The sequence below is a fragment of the Mobula hypostoma genome, chromosome 18 (genome assembly GCF_963921235.1).
Source record: "Mobula hypostoma chromosome 18, sMobHyp1.1, whole genome shotgun sequence".
Lineage (NCBI taxonomy): Eukaryota > Metazoa > Chordata > Chondrichthyes > Myliobatiformes > Myliobatidae > Mobula > Mobula hypostoma.
Genome location: NC_086114.1, coordinates 42506798 through 42526420, shown reverse-complemented (window position 1 = coordinate 42526420; position 19623 = coordinate 42506798). Strand labels below are relative to the sequence as shown.

The following is a 19623-nucleotide window of genomic DNA, read 5'->3' as shown; positions in this document are numbered from 1 at the left end:
CCACCGAACTTGTATCTGCCTACCTGGACCCCATTTTGTCACCCATAGTTCAGTCCCTCCCCACCTACATCTGGGATACAACCCATGCCCTCTACCTCTTCAATAACTTCCAGTTCCCCGGTCCCAACCGCTTCATTTTTACAATGGATCTCCAATCCTTATACATCTCCATTCCCCCATCAAGAAGGCCTCAAAGCCCTCTGCTGCTTTCTGGATAATAGACCTCACCAGTTCCCCACCACCACTACCCTCCTCTGGTTGGCGGAACTGGTTCTCACACTTAACAACTTCTCTTTTGGCTCTTCCCACTTAGAACATAGAACAATGGAGCACACAGTACGTGAGCAGTACAACACCGTAGTAGTTAATAGGGTTTGATTCCTGCTGCTCTTCCCACTTTCTTCAGACTAAGGGTGTAGCTATGGGAACTTGCATGGGCCCCAGCTATGCCTGCCTCTTCGTTGGGTATGTGGAACAGTCTGTGCTCCAAACCTATTCTGGTACCGCTCCCCAACTTTTCCTTCGGTACATTGACGACTACATTGGTGCTGCTTCCTGCACCCATGCTGAGCTCGTCAATTTCATCGACTTTACTTCAAACTTCTACCCAGCCTTCAAATTCACTTGGTCTATCTCGGACACTTCTCTCCTTTCCTCGATCTCTCGGTCTCCATCTCTGGAGACAGGCTGTCCACTGACATCTTCTACAAGCCCACTGACTCTCATAACTACCTCGACTATTCCTCTTCCCACCCCGCCACATGCAAAAATGCCATTCCCTATTCCCAGTTCCTCCGTCTCCGCCGCATCTGCTCCCAGGATGAGGCTTTCCGTTCCAGGGCATCTCAAATGTCCTCTTCCTTTAAGGATCGTGTTTTCCCTTCTACAGTCATCAATGATGCCCTCACCTGCATTTCCTCCATTTCCCGCACTTCGGCCTTCACCCCATCCTCCTGCCACCACAACAGGGACAGAGTTCCCCTTGTCCTCACCTACCACCCAACTAGCCTCCGGATCCAGCACATTATCCTCCGCAACTTCCGCCACCTTCAACAGGACCCCACCACTAAGCACATCTTTCCGTCTCCACCCCTCTCCGCTTTCCGCAGGGATCGGCCCCTCCGCGACTCCCTTATCCACACATCCCTCCCCACGGATCTCCCACCCGGCACTTATCCCTGTAAGTGTAAGCGCTACACCTGTCCCTACACCTCCTCTCGCCACCATTCAGGGACCCAAACAGTCCTTCGAGGTGAGGCAACACTTCACTTGTGAGTCTGTTGGGGTCATCTATTGCATCCAGTGCTCCCAGTGCGGCCTCCTCTACATCGGTGAAACCCGACGCAGATTGGGGGACCGCTTCGTCGAGCACCTCCGCTCTGTCAGCCACAACAGACAGGATCTCCCGGTAGCCACCCACTTCAACTCTGCTTCCCATTTAGATATGTCCATACATGGCCTCCTCTACTGCCATGATGAGGCTAAACTCAGGTGGAGGAGCAACACCTCATATACCGTCTAGGTAGTCTCCAGCCCCTTGGTATGAACATAGAATTCTCCAACTTCCGATAATTCCCTCCCCCTCCCTTCCTCTATCCTTATTTCACTCTGCCCCCTCCCCCAGCTGCCTATCACCTTCCTCATGGTTCCACCTCCTTCTACTACTCAGTTTTCCCCTATTCCTCCTTCACCTTTCCTGCCTATCACCTCCCTGCTTCCCCTCCCCCACCCCTTTATCGTTCCCCTTACTGGTTTTTCACCTGGAACCTACCAGCCTTCTCCTTCCCACCCTCCCCCCACCTTCTTTATAGGGCCTCTGCCCCTTCCCTCTTCAGTCCTGACGAAGGGTTCGGGCCCGAAACATCGACTCATCATTTCCACGGATGCTGCCCGACCTGCTGAGTTCCTCCAGCGTGTTGTGAGTGTTGCTTTGGTCCCAGCATCTGCAGAGTGTTTTGTGTTTAGAAGAGAGTGAATATCCCAGATCATACCTGGTTTTTGGTTTGGGAACACCTGGATTATCCTCTTTAGTACACAGTCTTCAACACTTGCTGATAAAATCCTTACAGTAGTGACATACTTATATCAGCTGGTAGCTGAGTCTTTGAACATGGACCAGTCTACTGACTGAAAGCTGTTGCAGTAAAGTTCATCAGTTTCTTCAGACTGGCACTGTACGACTTCCTGTACTGGAGTCTCCTGTTTTAGCTTGTTTGTGTGCGTGGATTAGGAGCACAGGCTGGTGGTTTAATGTACCAAAGTGTGGATGGGAGATTGATTTGTAGGCATCTTTGATGTTTGCACAGCAATTGTCGAGGGTGTTTGGGCCTATGTTGGGACAGGAGACATGAGACAGGGCAGGTAGGACAAGTCAGGGTTTTACAGTACAGAAGGAAGCTGGAGGTGGGATATGACTAGATAGTGGGCTGAATTATAAACTATTCAGTCGAGTGCTCTTGACTTTGGTATGCAAACATGTAAGCAAATGCTTACAACCGTATTGCAAGCAAATGGTTTGTTTATCTATGATTTAGAACATAGAACAATGGAGCACACAGTACGTGAGCAGTACAGCAGCGTAGTGGTTAACAGGGTTTGATTCCTGCTGCTCCCTTAAGGGACGTTCTCTCTGTGACCACGCGAGAGTCCTCTTACATTCTAAAGGTGCATGGTTCGGATTAGTAGGCCATAGGCAGGCTATATTGGTGCTGGATTCGTGGCAACACTTGCCGGCTGCCCAGTGGAATCCTCGCTGATTTGATTTGATTTGATGTAAATGTCACATTTCAGTGTATGTTTCAATGTACATGTGACAAAGCTAATCTTTACAGGAACAAGTCCTTCAGCCCACAATGTTATAAAACCATAAGCTATAGGAGCAGAATAGGGCACTTGGCTCATCTTCTCCACCATTCCATCATAGCTGATTTATTAACCCTCTCAACCCCATTCTCCTGCCTCCTCTCCATACCCTTTGATGCCCTGATTAATCAAGAACCTATCAACCTCTGCTTTATATATTGCATTGACTTTATTTCTTACATCCTTCACACGTGAGTAAAAATCTTTACATCTCCCTCTAAATGTGCAATTTATAGTATGCTGAATGACTTGCCCTCCACAGCTGTCCATTGCAATGAATTCCACAGATTCTCTAACCTCTGGTTAAAGAGATTCTGCCTCATCTCCATACGAATCTATTCTGAGGCTATGCCTTCTGGTCTTAGACTCGCTCACTATAGGAAACATCCTCTCCACATCTACTCTATCTAGGCCTTTTAATGTTAAATTGGTTTCAATAAGGTCCTTCCTCGTTCTTATAAACTCCAGCGAGTACAGACCTCGCGCCAAGAAACGCTAATCATATGTTAACCCTTTTATTCTCACAGTCATTCTTGTGAATCTTTTCTGGACCCTCTCCAATGCCAGCACATCTTTTCTTAGATAAGGGGCCCACAACTGCCCACCATATTCGTGCGGTCTGACCAATGCCTTTTTAAGCCTCAGCATTACATCCTTTCTCTTTTATTCTAGTCTCCTCAAAATGAATGCTAACATTGCATTTGCCTTCCTTACCACTGACTCAACCTGCAAATTAACCTTTAGGGAATCCTGCACAAGGACTCCCAAGTCCCTTTGCAATTCTGATTTTTGAACTTTCTTTCCAATTATGCTTTTATTCCTTCTATCAAAATGCATGACCGTACACTTCCTAACATTGTATTCCATCTGTCATTTCTTTGGCCATTCTCGCATTTGAAGTCCTTCTGCAGACTCCCTGCTTTTTCAACACTACCTGCCCCTCCACTTATCTTTGTATCGTCTGCCGACTTCGCCACAAAGCTATGAATTCCATCATCCAAATCATTGACATATAAGATGAAAAGAAGCTGTTCCAATACCGACCCCTACTGAATACTTTTAGTCACTGGCAGCCAACCATAGTACGCCCCCATTATTCCCATTCTTTGCCTCCTGCCAGTCAGCCAATCTTCTGTCCATAACAATAACTTTCCTGTAATTCCATAGGCTCTTGTCAAGTAGCCTCATGTGTACCATCTTTACAAAGGCCTTCTGAAAATCGAAGTAAACAACATCTACTGGCTCTCCTTTGTCTATCCTGCCTGTTATTTCCTCAAAGAATTCCAACATGGAGCTTAGAAAAGTAGAGGGCTAGATTTGTCAGGCAAGGTATTCCTCTGAGAAAACCATACGGACTTTGACCTACTTTGTCATGCACTTCCAGGTACCATGATTCTTCATCCTTAAACATGGACTCCAACATCTTAACCATTGAAGTTAGGCAACCTAGTCTGTAATTTTCTTTCTTTTGCCTACCTCCCCATTTAAGGAGTGGAGTGACATTTGCAATTTCCTAGTCCTCTGGAACCATTCCAGAACCTAATGATAGAACATATAATATAGAAATTTACAACAAAGTACAGGCTCTTCGGCCCACAATGTTGTGTTGACCATGTAAACTACTCTAGAGACTGCCTAGAACTTCCCTACCGCATATCCCTCTATTTTTAAGCTCCATGTACCTATCAAAGAGGCTCTTAAAAGACCCTATTGTATCTGCTTCCACCGCCACCGCCAGCAGTGCATTCCACGCACTCACCACCCTCTGTGTGAAAGCTTACCCCTGACATCCCCTCAGTGCCTATTTGATAGTTGAAAGATCAGTACTAGTGCATCCACAATCTCTTCAGCTACCTCTTTCAGAACACTTGGGTGTAGTTCGTCTGGTCCAGGTGACTTATCTACCTTCAGACCTTTCAGCTTCCCAAGCACCTTCTCCTTTGTAGTAGCAGCAGCTACAGTCATTTCTGCCCCCAACACACTTGAAGTTCTAGCATACTGCTAATGTCTTACACAGTGAAGACTGTTGCAAAATAATTAAGTTCATCTGCCATATTTTTTGGCTGCATTACTACCTCTCCAGCATCATTTTCCAGCTGTCCAATATCCACTCTTGCCTCTCTTTTACTTTTTGTATATCTGAAAAAAACTTGATATTCTCTTTGATATTTTTGGCTAGCTTATCTCCATATTTAATCTTTTCTCCTTATGTTTTTTTTTAGTTACCTTCTGTTGGTTTTTAAAAGCTTCCCACTAATGTTTGCTATATACATGCCCTCTGTTTTGCTTTTATGCGCTGTCTTTGACTTGCCTTGTCAGCCACAGTTGTGTCATCCTTCCTTTAGAATACTACTTCATCTTTGGGATATATCTATCCTGCGCCTTCTGAATTGCCCCAGAAACTCCAGCCATTGCTATTCAATCATCCTTGCTAGTGTCTCTTCCAATCAACTTTGGCCAGCTCCTCTCTCATCTCTCTGTAATTCCCTTTATTTCACTGTAATACTGATATATCTGACTTCATCTTCTCCTTCTCAAATTGCAGGGTGAATTCTATCATATTATGATCATTGACTTTGGAGGGTTTCTTTACCTTAGGCTCCCTAATCAATTCTTGATTATTGCACAGCACCCAGTCCAGGATTCCTTTCCCCAAGTGAGCTCAACCACAGACTGCTCTTAAGGAAAATCTTATTGCTATTATGCAAACTCCTTTTTTTGGGATCCAGCACCAACCTGACTTTTCCAACCTTCCTGCATATTGAAATCTCCCATTAACTATTGTAACATTGCCCTAATTACACGCCTCTTCTATCTCCTGTTGTAATTTATATCCCACAATCTTGGCTACTATTCGGGGGCCTCTGTATAACTTCCATCAAGGTCTTTTTAACCTTTGTAGTTTCTTAACTCTACCCACAAGGATTCCACATCTTCTGATCCTATGTCTCCTCTCTCTAAGCACTTGATTTCATTTTTTTACCGACAGAGCCACCCCACCACCTCTGCTCTGCCTGCCCTTTCAGTACAAGGTGTATCCTTGAATCAAACTAATTAAAGTTGTTATCAAATAGTCAGCTAAACTAACCCCTTCTACCTACATAATATCCACATCCTTCCATTTCCTACATATTTGTGTGCCTATCTAAGAGCTTCTTGAATGTCCCTATCGTATTTGCCTCTACCACCACCTCAGATAGAGGATTCCAGGCACCAACCATTCTGTGTAAAACAAAAACTTGCCCCATGAGCTTACCCCCTCTTACCTAAAATGTATGCCCTCTGGTCTGAGACATTTTAACTCTGGGGGATTGGTGGGGGGGGAGATACTGTCTATCTACTCAATCTACGCCTCTCTTAATCCTATAATCCTTTATCTCCTTAGTCTCTGCCACACCAGGGTAAAGAGCCCAGGTTTGTCCAACCTCATATAGCAGATGCCCTCTAATCCAGTCAACGTCGTGGTAAGCCCTTTAAACACCTTCAAAAAGCCTTCACATCCTTGCTATAATCAGGCAACCAGAGTTGAATGCAATACAGCAGATGCAGCATACCCAGTTTTATAAAGCTGAAAGCATAGCTTCCTGAATCTGGAACTCCATTCCTTGACCAATAAAGGCAAGCATGCCATATGCCTCTGTTACTGCCCTTACAAGCTGTGTAGTCACTTTCAGGAAATATGGTACATTCCAGATGGTCCCTCTGTGTAAATGTATTGTGTATTCCAAGTAGTGCATCTTTGTGAAGCCCCACAGATGAAACCTACTCACAACTTTGTGACAGTTACAGTATTCTAGATTGACAGTTCCAAAGGATCCTTGTCACTTCAGTAATATACTGACTATCTGCACAACCCTAACAGACATTTCAAACATGCCAGAATATGACCATTGCACAGAGAAGTTTTTTCAAATGAGAAAATCGTATTATTTCAGAATGGAAGATCTGACCAACCCAGAGGATGTACGAGTAAATCAGAAGTGCGACCGTAGAATTTCAATGTATGGGTACCTACGTGGGACATATCTCAAAGCCAACAGTCAAGTGCATGTACCTGGTAATGTATTACTCAAAAGAGGTTTTATGTAGAGTTTCTGCAGCTCCTCACAGACTCTGTTCGGGAACAGGTGCTTCAGCTAAATAACTTTCAGCTCATACAGGATGTTGAGGAAGAGACAGAAAAGATTTACAGGGAAATAAGTTGCAGTAGGCAAGTACCTGAGTGACTATCAGGAGAGGGAAAGGGAATGAGCAGACAGTGCAGAGTATCCCATGGCCATTCCCCTCAATAACAAGTATACCACATTGGATATATCTGGGGGTGGGGAGGTCTACCAGGGAATGCTGCAGCAACCAGGTCTCTGGTTCTTTGGCTCAGAAAGAAAGAGGGGAGAAGAGGAGTGCAGTGGTGATGGGGATTCAGTAGTACACGAAGGATGTCACTGTGATGAAAACCTTCACCACACGTGGTTATAAAAAGCCATGGATGACAACAGAGTTGCGTTCACTACTGAAGGCCCGTGACACAGCCTACAGATCGGGGGACAGGAGTGCGCTTCGCTCAGCCAGGTCTGCGCTTTCACTAGGGATCAGGAAAGCGAAAAGGGCCTATGCAGGCAAAATACATGGACACTTCCGTGACACAGGTGACACCAGACGGATGTGGCAGGGAATTAAAGCTCTGACAGACTACAAGATCAGGCAGAAAACTGATGACAGCGACACCTCTCTACCAGACAGGCTTAACAATTTCTTTGCCTGCTTCGAAGCATCAAATACTATAGCAAGGGGGAGAGCCGGTCCCTTTTTACCGTCTGACCAGCCGGCTCCAATCACTGATCCAGAGCAAACACGGAGGACACTTGCCAGGGTCAACCCACGAAAAGTGGGAGGTCCCGACAACATCCCTGGACGTGTGCTCAAGGAATGTGCTGATGTATTAGCAGATGTCCTGACAGACATTTTCAACATCTCCCTTAGTCGAGCTATTGCCCCCAGATGCTTCAAAACCTCCATAATCATCCCTGTAGCAAAGAAATCAGTTGTAGCCTGTCTGAATGATTACCGTCCCGTTGGCCTGACCCCCATAGTGATGAAATGTTTTGAACGGCTTGTCAAGCCTCATATCACAGCCAGCCTCCCCTCATCACTGGATCCTCTACAGTTTGCTTATCGTCCAAATCGCTCTGCGGAGGACACAATATCCACCACACTGCACACAGTTCTCTCTCACTTGGACAACAAAGACACTTATGCCAGAATCCTGTACATTGATTTCAGTTCAGCGTTCAATACCATCATCCCGCAGAGACTAGTGGAGAAACTGTCACTGCTTGGCCTTAGCACTGCCATGTGTCGCTGGATTCTGGATTTCTTGACAGAGAGACCACAGTCAGTCTGCGTTGGCAGGAACATCTCTGACTCCATCACACTGAGCACTGGATCCCCACAAGGCCGTGTGCTTAGCCCATTGCTGTTTACACTGCTAACACATGACTGTGCGGCCAGATTCAGGGAGAACCTGATCATTAAATTTGCAGATGATACCACAGTGGTGGGGCTCATCAGCAAAAATGATGAAACTATGTACAGGGAGGAGGTCAAACGCCTAGAGAGCTGGTGCAGAGATAACAACGTGATGCTTAATGTCACCAAAACCAAGGAGGTGATCGTCGATTTCAGACGGTCTCAGCCTGAGCACACACCCCTCAGCATCAGCGGCTCCACAGTGGAGAGAGTGGAAAACATCAAGTTCCTTGGGGTGCAGATCTTGGACAATCTCACCTGGTCCAGGAACACCACTGGGATTATGAAATGGACCCAACAGAGATTACACTTTCTGAGAAAACTTAAACAAGCATCACTCCCCACTAACATCTTAACTACATTCTACAGAGGCATGGTTGAGAGTGTGCTGACCTTTTGCATCACAACCTGGTACTCCAGCTGCAGTGCTGTCGAAAAGAAAGTCTTGCAGAGGGTGGTTAGGGGAGCAGAGAAGGTTATTGGGGTCTCCCTACCTTCTGTCCAAGACCTCTTTCAGAGTTGATGCCTCCAGAAGACACGGTACATCATTAAAGACCCCTCACACCCTCTCCATGAACTGTTTGTTCTTCTGCCATCAGGCAAACGTTACAGGAGCATCAAAACTAAAATCACAAGGCCACTAAACAACTTCCTCCCACAGGCAGTCAGACTGCTAAATAGCTGCTCCACCTGACTCTGCTTTGGACACTTTTAACTTGCACTGGACACTTATAACTTGATTTTAACTGACATGTGGCTGTTGTGTTTTACTATTTATTGTTATGTTTATTATTTAGTGTTGCGTTTGTTGTGTTATGATTGCACTGCCCCTGAGAAACGCTGTCTCATTCTGCCCTGCAGAGCTGATGTATTGTTAGAATGACAGTAAAGTTTTTTGAATCTTCTGAATCTTGAATCTTAGAGGAGCAGACAGGAGATTCTGTGCTTATGAAAGAAACACTCGGATGATATGTTGCCTTCTGGGGTGCCAGGGGCAGGGATATCTTGGATCGATGCCGCATCATTCTGGGGGGGGGGGGGGCGGGGTGAGCAGCCAGAAATAGTGGTACATATTGGTGCCAATGGCACAGCAGGAAAAGGGATGAGGTTCTGGGGAGCGACATGGGCTGCTTGGTAGGAAGCTGAAAAGCGGGACTTGCGGGGTAGTAATCCCTGGGTTGGTGCCTGGGCCACATGTCAGTGAGGGTAAGGATAGGATGATTTGGCAGATGAATGCGTGGCTGAGGAATTAGGGGCAGGTTTTCAGATTTCTGGATTGTTGAGATCTCTTTTCAGGAATGTATGACCTGTACAAAAATGAACTCCAGGGGACCAATATCCTTGTTGGAAAAGGTTTAAGCTGGTGTGGCAGGGCGATGGACAAAGAATGGGGCAGTTGGTGTACAGGTAGATTCAGAATGCAGAGAGTCTATGAGGAAAGATAGACAATTGATAGGACAAAATTACAGTCAGTGGGATGGGTTGAAGTATGTCTATTTTAATGCAAGAAATATCAAGAATGAGGGTGATGAAGTTAGAGCATGGGTCAGTACGTGGAACTACAATGTTGTGGCCATTATGGAGACTTGGTTGACACAAGGACAGGAACGGCTGCTGGATGTTTCATGGTCTGGATCTTACCAATGGATTGGCGGGGGGAGGGAAGGTAAAAGAGGGTGAGGAATGGCAATGCTGTTCCTCCAGAGGCATTAGAGTAGTTAGCAATGCCGTTCTGGGTATCACAGCTGTAGAAGGGGAGGGCATTGTGAAGGAATTGTCCACTGAATCCCTTAAAATATTTTAACTGTGGGCTTGGTGCCTGTAAGACATAGCTTTATGTATTTTCATTGAGCATTAGCACATTGTAAAATCTTAGCAAATGCACTGCTAGTAGTTGTTCTTTGGTAATACAGTGCATCTTGCCTATCTATTTACAGTATCATCACTTAGATTCATTAAAGATTAGCTTTATTTATCACCTGTACTTAGAGCAATCGAAAGATACAGTGAAATGCGTTGTTTGCACCAACAGTCAACACAGTTCAAGGATGTGCTGGGGTAGCCCATGAGTGCCATCATGCTTCTGGCATCACCATGGTATTCCAACAGCTTAACCCTAACCTGGATATCTTTGGAGTGTGGGGGGAAACTGAACACTAGGAGGAACCACACAGTCACAGGTGGACGTACAAGTTCCTTTCAGACAGCAGTGGGGATTGAACCCAGATTGCTAGTGCTGTAAAGCATTAAGCTAACAACTAAACTACCATTCTACACGCATAGGTGTAAGACATGACATACATGTGATTTTAAAATTGTTTTTCCCACTCCAGGTGTTGGTGATTTCATGGTGAATAAAGTCGACTTCCTTCCTGATCCCTGTCCACTTCCAGAGCAGCAGAAGAAACGATCGTTGAATGAGAAAGAGAAGTTGATCTATGCCCCAATGTCTGGAGTTGGCGGTATTATTTATGATAAAGATGCCGTGTATATTGATTTAGGTGGAAGCCATGCACACAGAGATGAGGTAAATATGGTACACTTTCAGCTCTCGTGTTGCTTTTCCCTTTTTGCTAATGTTTTCCTTCCTACTCCAAACAGATTTTAATAGTTCCTCTCTGCCCTCCAGTACATGGTGCAAGTGGTTCTGAGGCTTGAGCAAGATCGACATTAGTATCCTTCTCCCCAGTGGGAGACGTTACAATTGATTATGGAATCATCGGAAATGTAGGATGTAAGAAGCATATAATGTTGTGAAGATCTTTTGGGAGGCCAAAAGATTGGAACACATTTAGGAATGAGTGAGGAATACAGCAAAAAACTGTAAAGGGGGGAAGATTAGATTAGATTATGAGGACACTCAGTCCTCGTTTATTGTCATTTAGAAATGCAAGCATTAAAAAATGATATGATGTTCCTCCAGAAAGATATCACAGAAACACAGGACAAACCAAGACTAAAACTGACAAAACCACATAATTATAACATATACAAATGTAGTTACAACAGTGCAAAGCAATACTGTAATTTGATAAAGAGCAGACCTTGGGCACAGTAAAAAAAAGTCTCAAGTCCTGATAGCCCCATCATCTCACGCAAATGGTAGAAGGAAGAAACTCTCCCTGCCATGAACCTCCAAGCGCCGCAAACTTGCCGATGCAGCACCATTGGAAGCACCCGACTGCAGCGACCGCAGAGTCCGTCTGAAAACTTCGAGCCTCCGACACCGAGCACCATCCTCTGCCGAGCGCTTCGACCCCACCCCGGCTGCCGAGCAGCAAGCGGAGCCGAGGACTCGGGGCCTTCCCCTCCGGAGATTCTGGATCACACAGTAGCAGCGACAGTGAAACAGGCATTTCAGAAGTTTCACCAGATGTTCCTCCGTGCTCTCACGTCTGCCTCCATCAAATCAGGATTGTGCATGGCACCCTACTTGACAGATAACAGATATCACCACCAGAGTGGCCGCTGCAAGCTGCGTCGTGTCGCCATCTTCTCCTCCCGCCTAGATACATACATTATGAGAGTGAACCAACAAATTATCATGGAATCATGCAGCAGAGAAGCAGGCCCTTTTAACCCAATTTGTCCACATCAATCGTGTTGCCAATCTCCATTAATCCCTGTATGGCTTTTCTTTCATAGTGCCCGTCCAAATGCCCCTCAAACTTTGTTGTTTATCTATTGGTCTTTGCCACCCCTGGCAGCTTTTTCCACATATTCATCACCTTCCTTGTGGAAAAACCATCGTTCTGTAAGTCTGATGGTAGTTCTGGAGAGGGATAAGGATGGATTGCAAGTCAGGGTCCCAAACTGGGGCAAGGCCAAAGGTGAAAGTGGATTGGGTGGAACAATTTTTAGATAAAATAACATCCAACAAATGGGAATCTTTTAAACGGGAGTTAGTGAGGGCAAAATGTTTGAATGACTTAATTAGAGAGATCTGGATGAACAGGGAAATTGAGGGGCTGATGAAGCAAAATCGGGAAGCATGTGACAGATCTGGGCAACTAAAAACACCGTTCTGTGAGGAATACAGGGAATGTAGGAACATACTTGGAAAGGAAATCAGAGTGAAAATCTGCTATGAAAGTTTATTGGCAGACAGGAATAAGGTGAATCTCAAGGTGTTCTCTATTACTATATATTGAGTATATGATACAAAGTATATAAAGAGGACGTGTATTAAAAAGAAATAGAGTAGGTCTTTGTGATGTTTGCGACTTTGGTGTGAATGGGAAGAATAATAAGTTTACAACTAATGCAAAAATTGATGGTGTTCTGGATTGTAAGGAAGGTTGTTTAAAACTACAGCATAATATAATTCAGCTGGATAGATATAAGAATGGCAAATTGAATGTACTTCTGACAGATGTAAGGTGATGCATTTTGGAAAGGCAAACAAAGATAAATAAACTAAGGAAATGTTAATGAACAGAGTGGGATATGTCCATTGATAGCTGTTTGGCAGCCCATGTGGATATGGTGGTAAAGAAGGCAGATGGGACATTTGCCTTCATTCACTATGGTTTATGTAATGAGAGCTTCAACATCATGTAAACACCTTTATAAAGTCTGGGCTAGGCAATGTTTGGAATATTGACACAGTTCTCATTGGCACGCTTCAGAAAGCTTGAGATCGTGCTGGAGAGAGTATAGAGGAGATTCACGAAGGTGTTGCCTGGATTGGAACGTTAAAGAGAGATTGCTTAGGCTGGGTTCGGTTTCCCTGATGGGAAGGAGGCTGACCTGTTAAAAGACAATACTTTGGGATGAAACCCTTTATCAGAACTGAGAAGGAAGGTGACAGAAGTCAGAATAACAAGTTGGGGTGAGGGGAAGGAGTGCAAGCTGGCAGGTGATAGGTGAGACTAGGTAAGGGAGAAAGTGGGGGAGGGAGGTGAAGGAAACTGCAAGGGATAGGTGAAAGAGGTAAAGGGCTGAAGAAGAATGAATCTAATGGTGGGCAAAGGGAGGGAGGAGGGGGATCAGGAGGTGATGGGTAGGTGAGAAGGAGAGAAGAGGTGAGATGTTAACCAGAATGGGGAATAGGAAAAGAAAGAGGGAAGGGGAGGAAATTATCAGGTAAAAAATCAATGTTCATTCCATCAGGTTGGAGGCTACTCAGATAGAATATAAGGTATTGCTCCACCAACCTGAGTTTGACCTCATCTTGGCAGTAGAGGAGGCCATGAATTGACATGTGAAAATTGGAATGGGGGTGGTTGAATTAAAATGGATAGCTTCTGGAAGATCCTTCCAGAGCTAAGGTGCTTGACAAAGCAGTGCCTCCAATCTACATTAGGCCTCATTGACATAGAGGACGCCGTACTGGGAGCACCAGCCTCTCATTTTAATCAGGGATTGCTGAACAGCCCACCTTCTAAGTCATCTGCACCTTCTGACAATACATGAATCTTAAAAATGTCACGTCAGAAATACATAAAATGCAAGAAAAATCATTGAAGGATGGGTTATGCATAAGCACATGTTTTAGTTGTCATGTTGAAACAAAGTAAAGGCTGGTGTTATGTTGTGATGGAATTGAGACAGCTTCTTTGGGTCTCAAAGGCAAGGATTCTGGACACAGTTTTAACAATAAGGAGTTTATTTACAAGGGGAGAAGAGCTTGGGGACAACACAAGTGGCTACAATATTCACACAAACGCGCCTAGAATAGACGAACATGGGAGAAGTCGGGTTGGCAGTACAATACATGGGAAAACGGTGTGGGGGCAGAGTACAGGTACATATACAAGCAAGGGAAGAGCAACTACGATACCGGCCACCCCTTGACAGTGGGCAGGCACAGCTCTCTGCTACAGGGACAACAATAAACGCTCCCAAAACCCTATTCAATGCACAGCTCACCATGTGTCTCCAGCGCTGTTCTGCAGTCTTCAGCCTGGAGTGAAGCAGGGTGGTCCCTCGAAGATGGCAAAAAAGAGAGCGAGCCATGCACATGTAGCACCCTTTATAGATAAGGGGGCTGGAAGATCCAGCCCAGGTGATTCACCAGCGGGGGCCAACGGCTTGGTGCTAGACGGGTTAATCCAATTAAGGTGGCCAATGGTTAAGTGTGCATTGTTTAGTTGGGAGGGGTGAGATGTTGACTAGCATGTGATGTGCCTTCCGACCAGGCAGAGGGCAGTGCTGAGCCGTGACGGGCACGGCTCTCTGGATACATGTTATGATAACAACCTTTCCCTTAATGTCAGCAAAACAAAATACCAGGTCATTGACTTCAAAAAAGAGGGGTTGTGCAATGTTTCTGTTTACGTCAATGTTTCTGAGGTTTGCGAGGGTTGAATGCTTGAAGTTCCAAGTCGTAAACATCACCAAAGTTTGTATACACCATGACCACGAAGCACAGCACTGTTTCTGCTTCCTTGGAGGCAAAGGAAACTTGGCGTGTCCCCGCTGACTCTGTCAATTTTTATCGATAGACAATAGAAAGCATCCCATTTAGATGCATGATGTGGCAACTGCTCTGCTCAAGCCCAAGATTGCACAAAACTGCAGTTGTGGACACAGCTCAGCACTTTTTAAAAACCCAGCCTCCCCTTCACCGACTCTGTCTGTACTTCTTGCTGCCTTAGAAAAGCAGCCAGCACCACCCACCGAAGATATTCTGTCTTTTTGTTCCTCCCCCCCATCCCCATCTTCCCCAAAATCAGGCAGAGATACAAAGGCCTTGGAAATATGTACGACCAAGCTTCAGAACAATTTCAACTCTGCTTTAAAAAACTATTCAACGGACCTCTTGTTGAATAGATTGGAATCTATCATATCATGGTCTTGCACCTTATTGTTTGCCAGTACAACACTTTCTCTGAAACTGTAACATTTTATTTAGCATTCTGCTGTTGTTTTCCCTTGTATTACCTTGACATGCTGATGTGGATGGCATGCAAAGCAAAGATTTTCACTGTACCTTGATACATGTTATAAACCAATTGACAATCACCAATTCTCTCAATGCACTACTAACTTCCAGACAGATTTCTTATTGTTCGTGTGCATTGTTTGATCTGCAGGAAGAGCAAAGGCCAACCGATGAGTTGATGCAGAGTCTCATTACAACGCACAGTACCATTGATAACAAAATGGTTTCCAGCAAAGTCTCTCTCTTCATGGATTCCCATCCGCTGGAATATGAAGAATTGGCAGAAATCAGGTACATCGAAACCTTGAATTCTATGTAAACCCTTCTCTCTTTCAGCTAGTTCATCATGCACATTTAATCCCGAAGAGATTGTGAACAGCCCTGTTTTTGCTCCTTGCATCATAGTGGAACCATGATACCCATAGTTAGTTGTATTGGAGTGCAGAAAGTCCATCTTCTTGTGTACCTATTCTTGCAACTTCATACATAGACCAACACAGCGTTGTACAGGTCATTCAACACACGATGTGCCGATCCTGATGCCAATTTATACTAAATATCCTCTTCCTGTTTATCATTCATAGCCCTCCATTCTCTTCATATTCATGCTTCCACTACTACCACTGGTAACCTATTCCTGGTATTTACCATTTTGTGTTTTAAAAAAAAAGCTTGGCCCTTGCATTGCCTTTAGACTCCCTGTCTCTATCTCTCACATCTACCCAACCTTAAAAGCATGTCCCCAAGGCATGTCTGCGCTGGGGTAAAGATACTGTCTTGCTCTGTCTTTGCTTCTCATAATTTCAAATCTATCAGGTCTCCCTTCAGCTTCCGACGCTCTCGGGAGAACAACTCAAGTATGTCCAAACTATAGCTCATACCCTCTAATTCTGAAAACATCCTGGTAAACCTCTTCTGCACTCATTGCACAGACATCTTCCCTATAATGGGGTGACCAGAAGTGCACACAATGTTCCATTTGCAGTCTGACTGAAGTTTTGTATAGTTGCAGCATGACTTCCTCACTCATGTACTTAAATGTGCCTACCAAAGAAAGCCTGCAATTTGCTACCCACTTGGGTAGCCACTTTCAGTGAACTACGGATTTGGACCTCAAGATCCCTCTGTACCTCAATGCTATTAAGGTGCCTACCATAAACTGTATACTTTCATTTGGCCTCCCAAAGTGCAACACCTCACACTTGCTCAGATTAAACTCCATCTGATGCTTCTCTTCCCATATCTAACTAATCTGTATCCCACTTTATTCTTTGACGGTCCTTTACACTGCTTACAACTCCTCAGTCTTAGTGTCATTTGCTAATCCACCCATCTATAGCCACATCTTTGGTTTATATCACAAAACAACAGCTGTCCCTGCACCAGTTCTTGCAGAACATTTCTAATCACAGTGCTCCAATATGAATAACAGCCTTCGACGACTCTGTCTGAGTTAGGGCAAATAGTTCCTTTTATAGTGAGAAATTCTAGCATAGGAGTCGGAGTTTTATGCTATAGTCGTGCAGGGCGATGGTAAGACTGTACTGTGACTAAGGCGTGCCGTTTTAGCATCCCTTTCTGAGGAAGGATGTTCTTGGTATGAAGGGAGAGCATCAATGTTGACACTTCAGTCCTGTCAGCTCCAGAATCAGACGTTGATTAGTTAGGTTTATATTCATTAGAATTTGAAGGAATGAGTGGGAGTAGCAGTGTACTGTATACAGTTTTGGTCATTCTGTTACTGAAAGGACGTCATTAAGCTGGAAAGAGTAAAAAGCACACTTACAAGAATTTTGCCAGGATTATAGATTATGTGTTATTAGGAGCGAATAGGCAGGCTAGAACTTTATTCCTTTGAGCAAAGGAAACTGAGATGTGACCTTACAAAAGCGAGGGTAAATGCACACAGTCTTTTTCCCAGGTACAGAAGCAAAAGGTAGAGTGCATAGTTTTTTGGTGAGGGGGCAAAGATTTAAAAGGGACATGAAGGGCAATCTCATCACACAGAGAGTGGGGCTAAAATGGAACAAGCTGCCAGAGAAAGTGGTTGAGGAAGTTACAGTGATGACTTTTAAAGTGCTTCTGATTCTGATGATTGCTCATATTTCGTTTACCTTCCTTAGTACTGACTCAACCTACAAGCTAACCTTTAGGGAATCATGCACTAAGAATCCCAAGTTGTGTTACACGTCCAATTTCTGAATTAATTTCTCATTTAGAAAATAGTCAATATCTTTATTTCTTTACCAAAGTGCATGACAATACACTTCCATACACTGTATTCAATCTGCCATTCCTTTGCCCATTCTCTTAGTCTCTCCAAGTCCTTCTGCAAACATGTTACCATCAATTCTATCATCCAGATCATTATCATACGTGAAAAATAGCAGAGACAACAGAGCCCCTGAGGAACACCACTCATCACTGACAGCCAACAAGGAAAGGCCACCTTTATTCCCCCTCTTTGTCTTCTGCCAGTCCATTGTCATATCTTTCCTGTTATACCACAGCATCTTATCTTGTTTAGCAGCCTCGTACAGCACCTTGTCAAAGGTCTTCTGAAAATCTAAGGGGAGTGGTATCCTGGATATGAGAGATCAGGGAGATTTTTCAGTGTCCTTGATGACTTCACCTTCGGGCGACATGGTAGCATAGTGGTTTGCCTAGCACTTTACAATACCAGTGAGCTGAGTTTATTTAATCCTGCTGTCTGTAAGGAGTTTGTATGTCCTTCCTGTGAATGCGTGGTTTTCCTCCGTATCCTCCTGGTTCCTTCCACAGTCCAAAGATGTACCAGTTGATAGGTTAATTGGTCATTGTAAGTTGCCCTGTGATTAGGCTAGGGTTAAATGGGGCGGGATTGCTGGGCAGTGTGACTCGGAGGGCCAGAAGGGCTTATTCCACACTGTATCTCAATAAATAAATAAAAATAGATACAACACAACTACTGTTTGACTGTGTGAAGAATCTGGAGCTGGAGTTGGATGTGGCTGAGCAATAGTGATAGGAGACTCGATAGTCACAGGGACAGACAGGAAGTTCTGTGGTTCATGTTGAGGCCCAGTTTATGAAAAAGGAGGTGCATAGCAGACAAAGTAAGGGAGAATCCGAAGGGCTTCTACAAACATATTAAGAACAAAAGATAAGCAAGGGACAAAATTGGTTCTCTGGAAGATTAGAGTGGTCATCAATAAAGCACCATGACTTTTGGCTGCTGCTTCTCCACTTTGAGAATGTTCTACAGCCATCCCAAGACATCCTCAACCCTGGCATCCAGGAGGCAACACCATCCCAGCGAACTTTTCATTGCCACAGAACCTCCTGTCTGTCCCTGTGACTATCGAGCCTCCTATCACTATTGCTTAGCCACAGAGAAGCCCATCGTGCGACTGACACAGCTGCTGCAGATAGGTCATCCTCAACACCCTCAGTACTACCCTTTTATCCTTGTTTTTTTTATTCTGATAGGATCATACAAACTCTGTATTCTCAAAATGTCACTTTTAAAGGCCTTCCAAATATTTTTAATGTTTCCTGCTTTTACTGCTTCTATTTCATATTTCTAGCATCCACATTTTTTTTGGGTCCCTGACCAGTTCTAAAGTATTTCAGTTTCTCTGCTTTCACAGATGCTGCCTGACTTGCAGAGCTTTGCAGTCTTCCTCTTTTATATCAGATTCCTGGCTTCAGTTATGCTCTGCATCTTGCTTTGTTTCTCTGCCCTCCTTGTGTTTGCTGTCGGTGTGTCTTCATTGCTCCCCCTCCATTGAATCCTGGAAAAGATACTGGAATAATCTTAGTGGTTGAAATAGTAATCAAATTGCTTATTTCTGTCTTGCTATGCCATAGCAGTTGATCCATCAAAGTTCAAACAAAATTTATTATAGAAGTACATATGTATCACCATAAACAGCCCTGAGATTCAGTTTCTTGACAGCATAGATTCAGAAAGGGCAGGTCCTGTTTGACAAATTTACTGGAGTTCTTTGAGGACATAATGAGTTCAGTGGATAGAGGGGAACAGGTGGATGTTGTACACTTGGATTTCCAGAAGGCATTCGATAAGGTGCCGCACAAGAGACTTATAAATAAGATACGGATGCATGGAGTCGGAGGAAGTGTATTGGCATGGACAGTGGATTGGTTAACCAATAGAAGGCAGAGAGTTGGTATAAATGGGTGTTTCTCCGGTTGGCAGTCAGTGGTGAGTGGGGTGCCACAGGGTTCGGTGCTGGGCCCACAGCTGTTTACCATTTACATTGAAAAGGGGACTGAGTGCAGCGTAGCAAAATTTGCTGGTGGCACTAAACTGAGTGGAAAAGCAAATTGTACGGAGGATGTGGAGAGTC

General features: G+C 44.6%; 1 protein-coding gene across 1 annotated transcript in view; it reads left to right on the top strand.

Annotated features, from left to right (window-relative positions):
- The window catches only part of bms1 (BMS1 ribosome biogenesis factor), a 93329-nt gene that overhangs the window by 12032 nt on the left and 61674 nt on the right, over positions 1-19623 (top strand). Inside the window, exons 7-9 of the mRNA XM_063070807.1 lie at positions 6798-6919; positions 10722-10915; positions 15426-15565. Of these exons, the coding sequence (XP_062926877.1) occupies positions 6798-6919; positions 10722-10915; positions 15426-15565 (456 nt within the window). The remainder of the gene's footprint in view (positions 1-6797; positions 6920-10721; positions 10916-15425; positions 15566-19623) is intronic.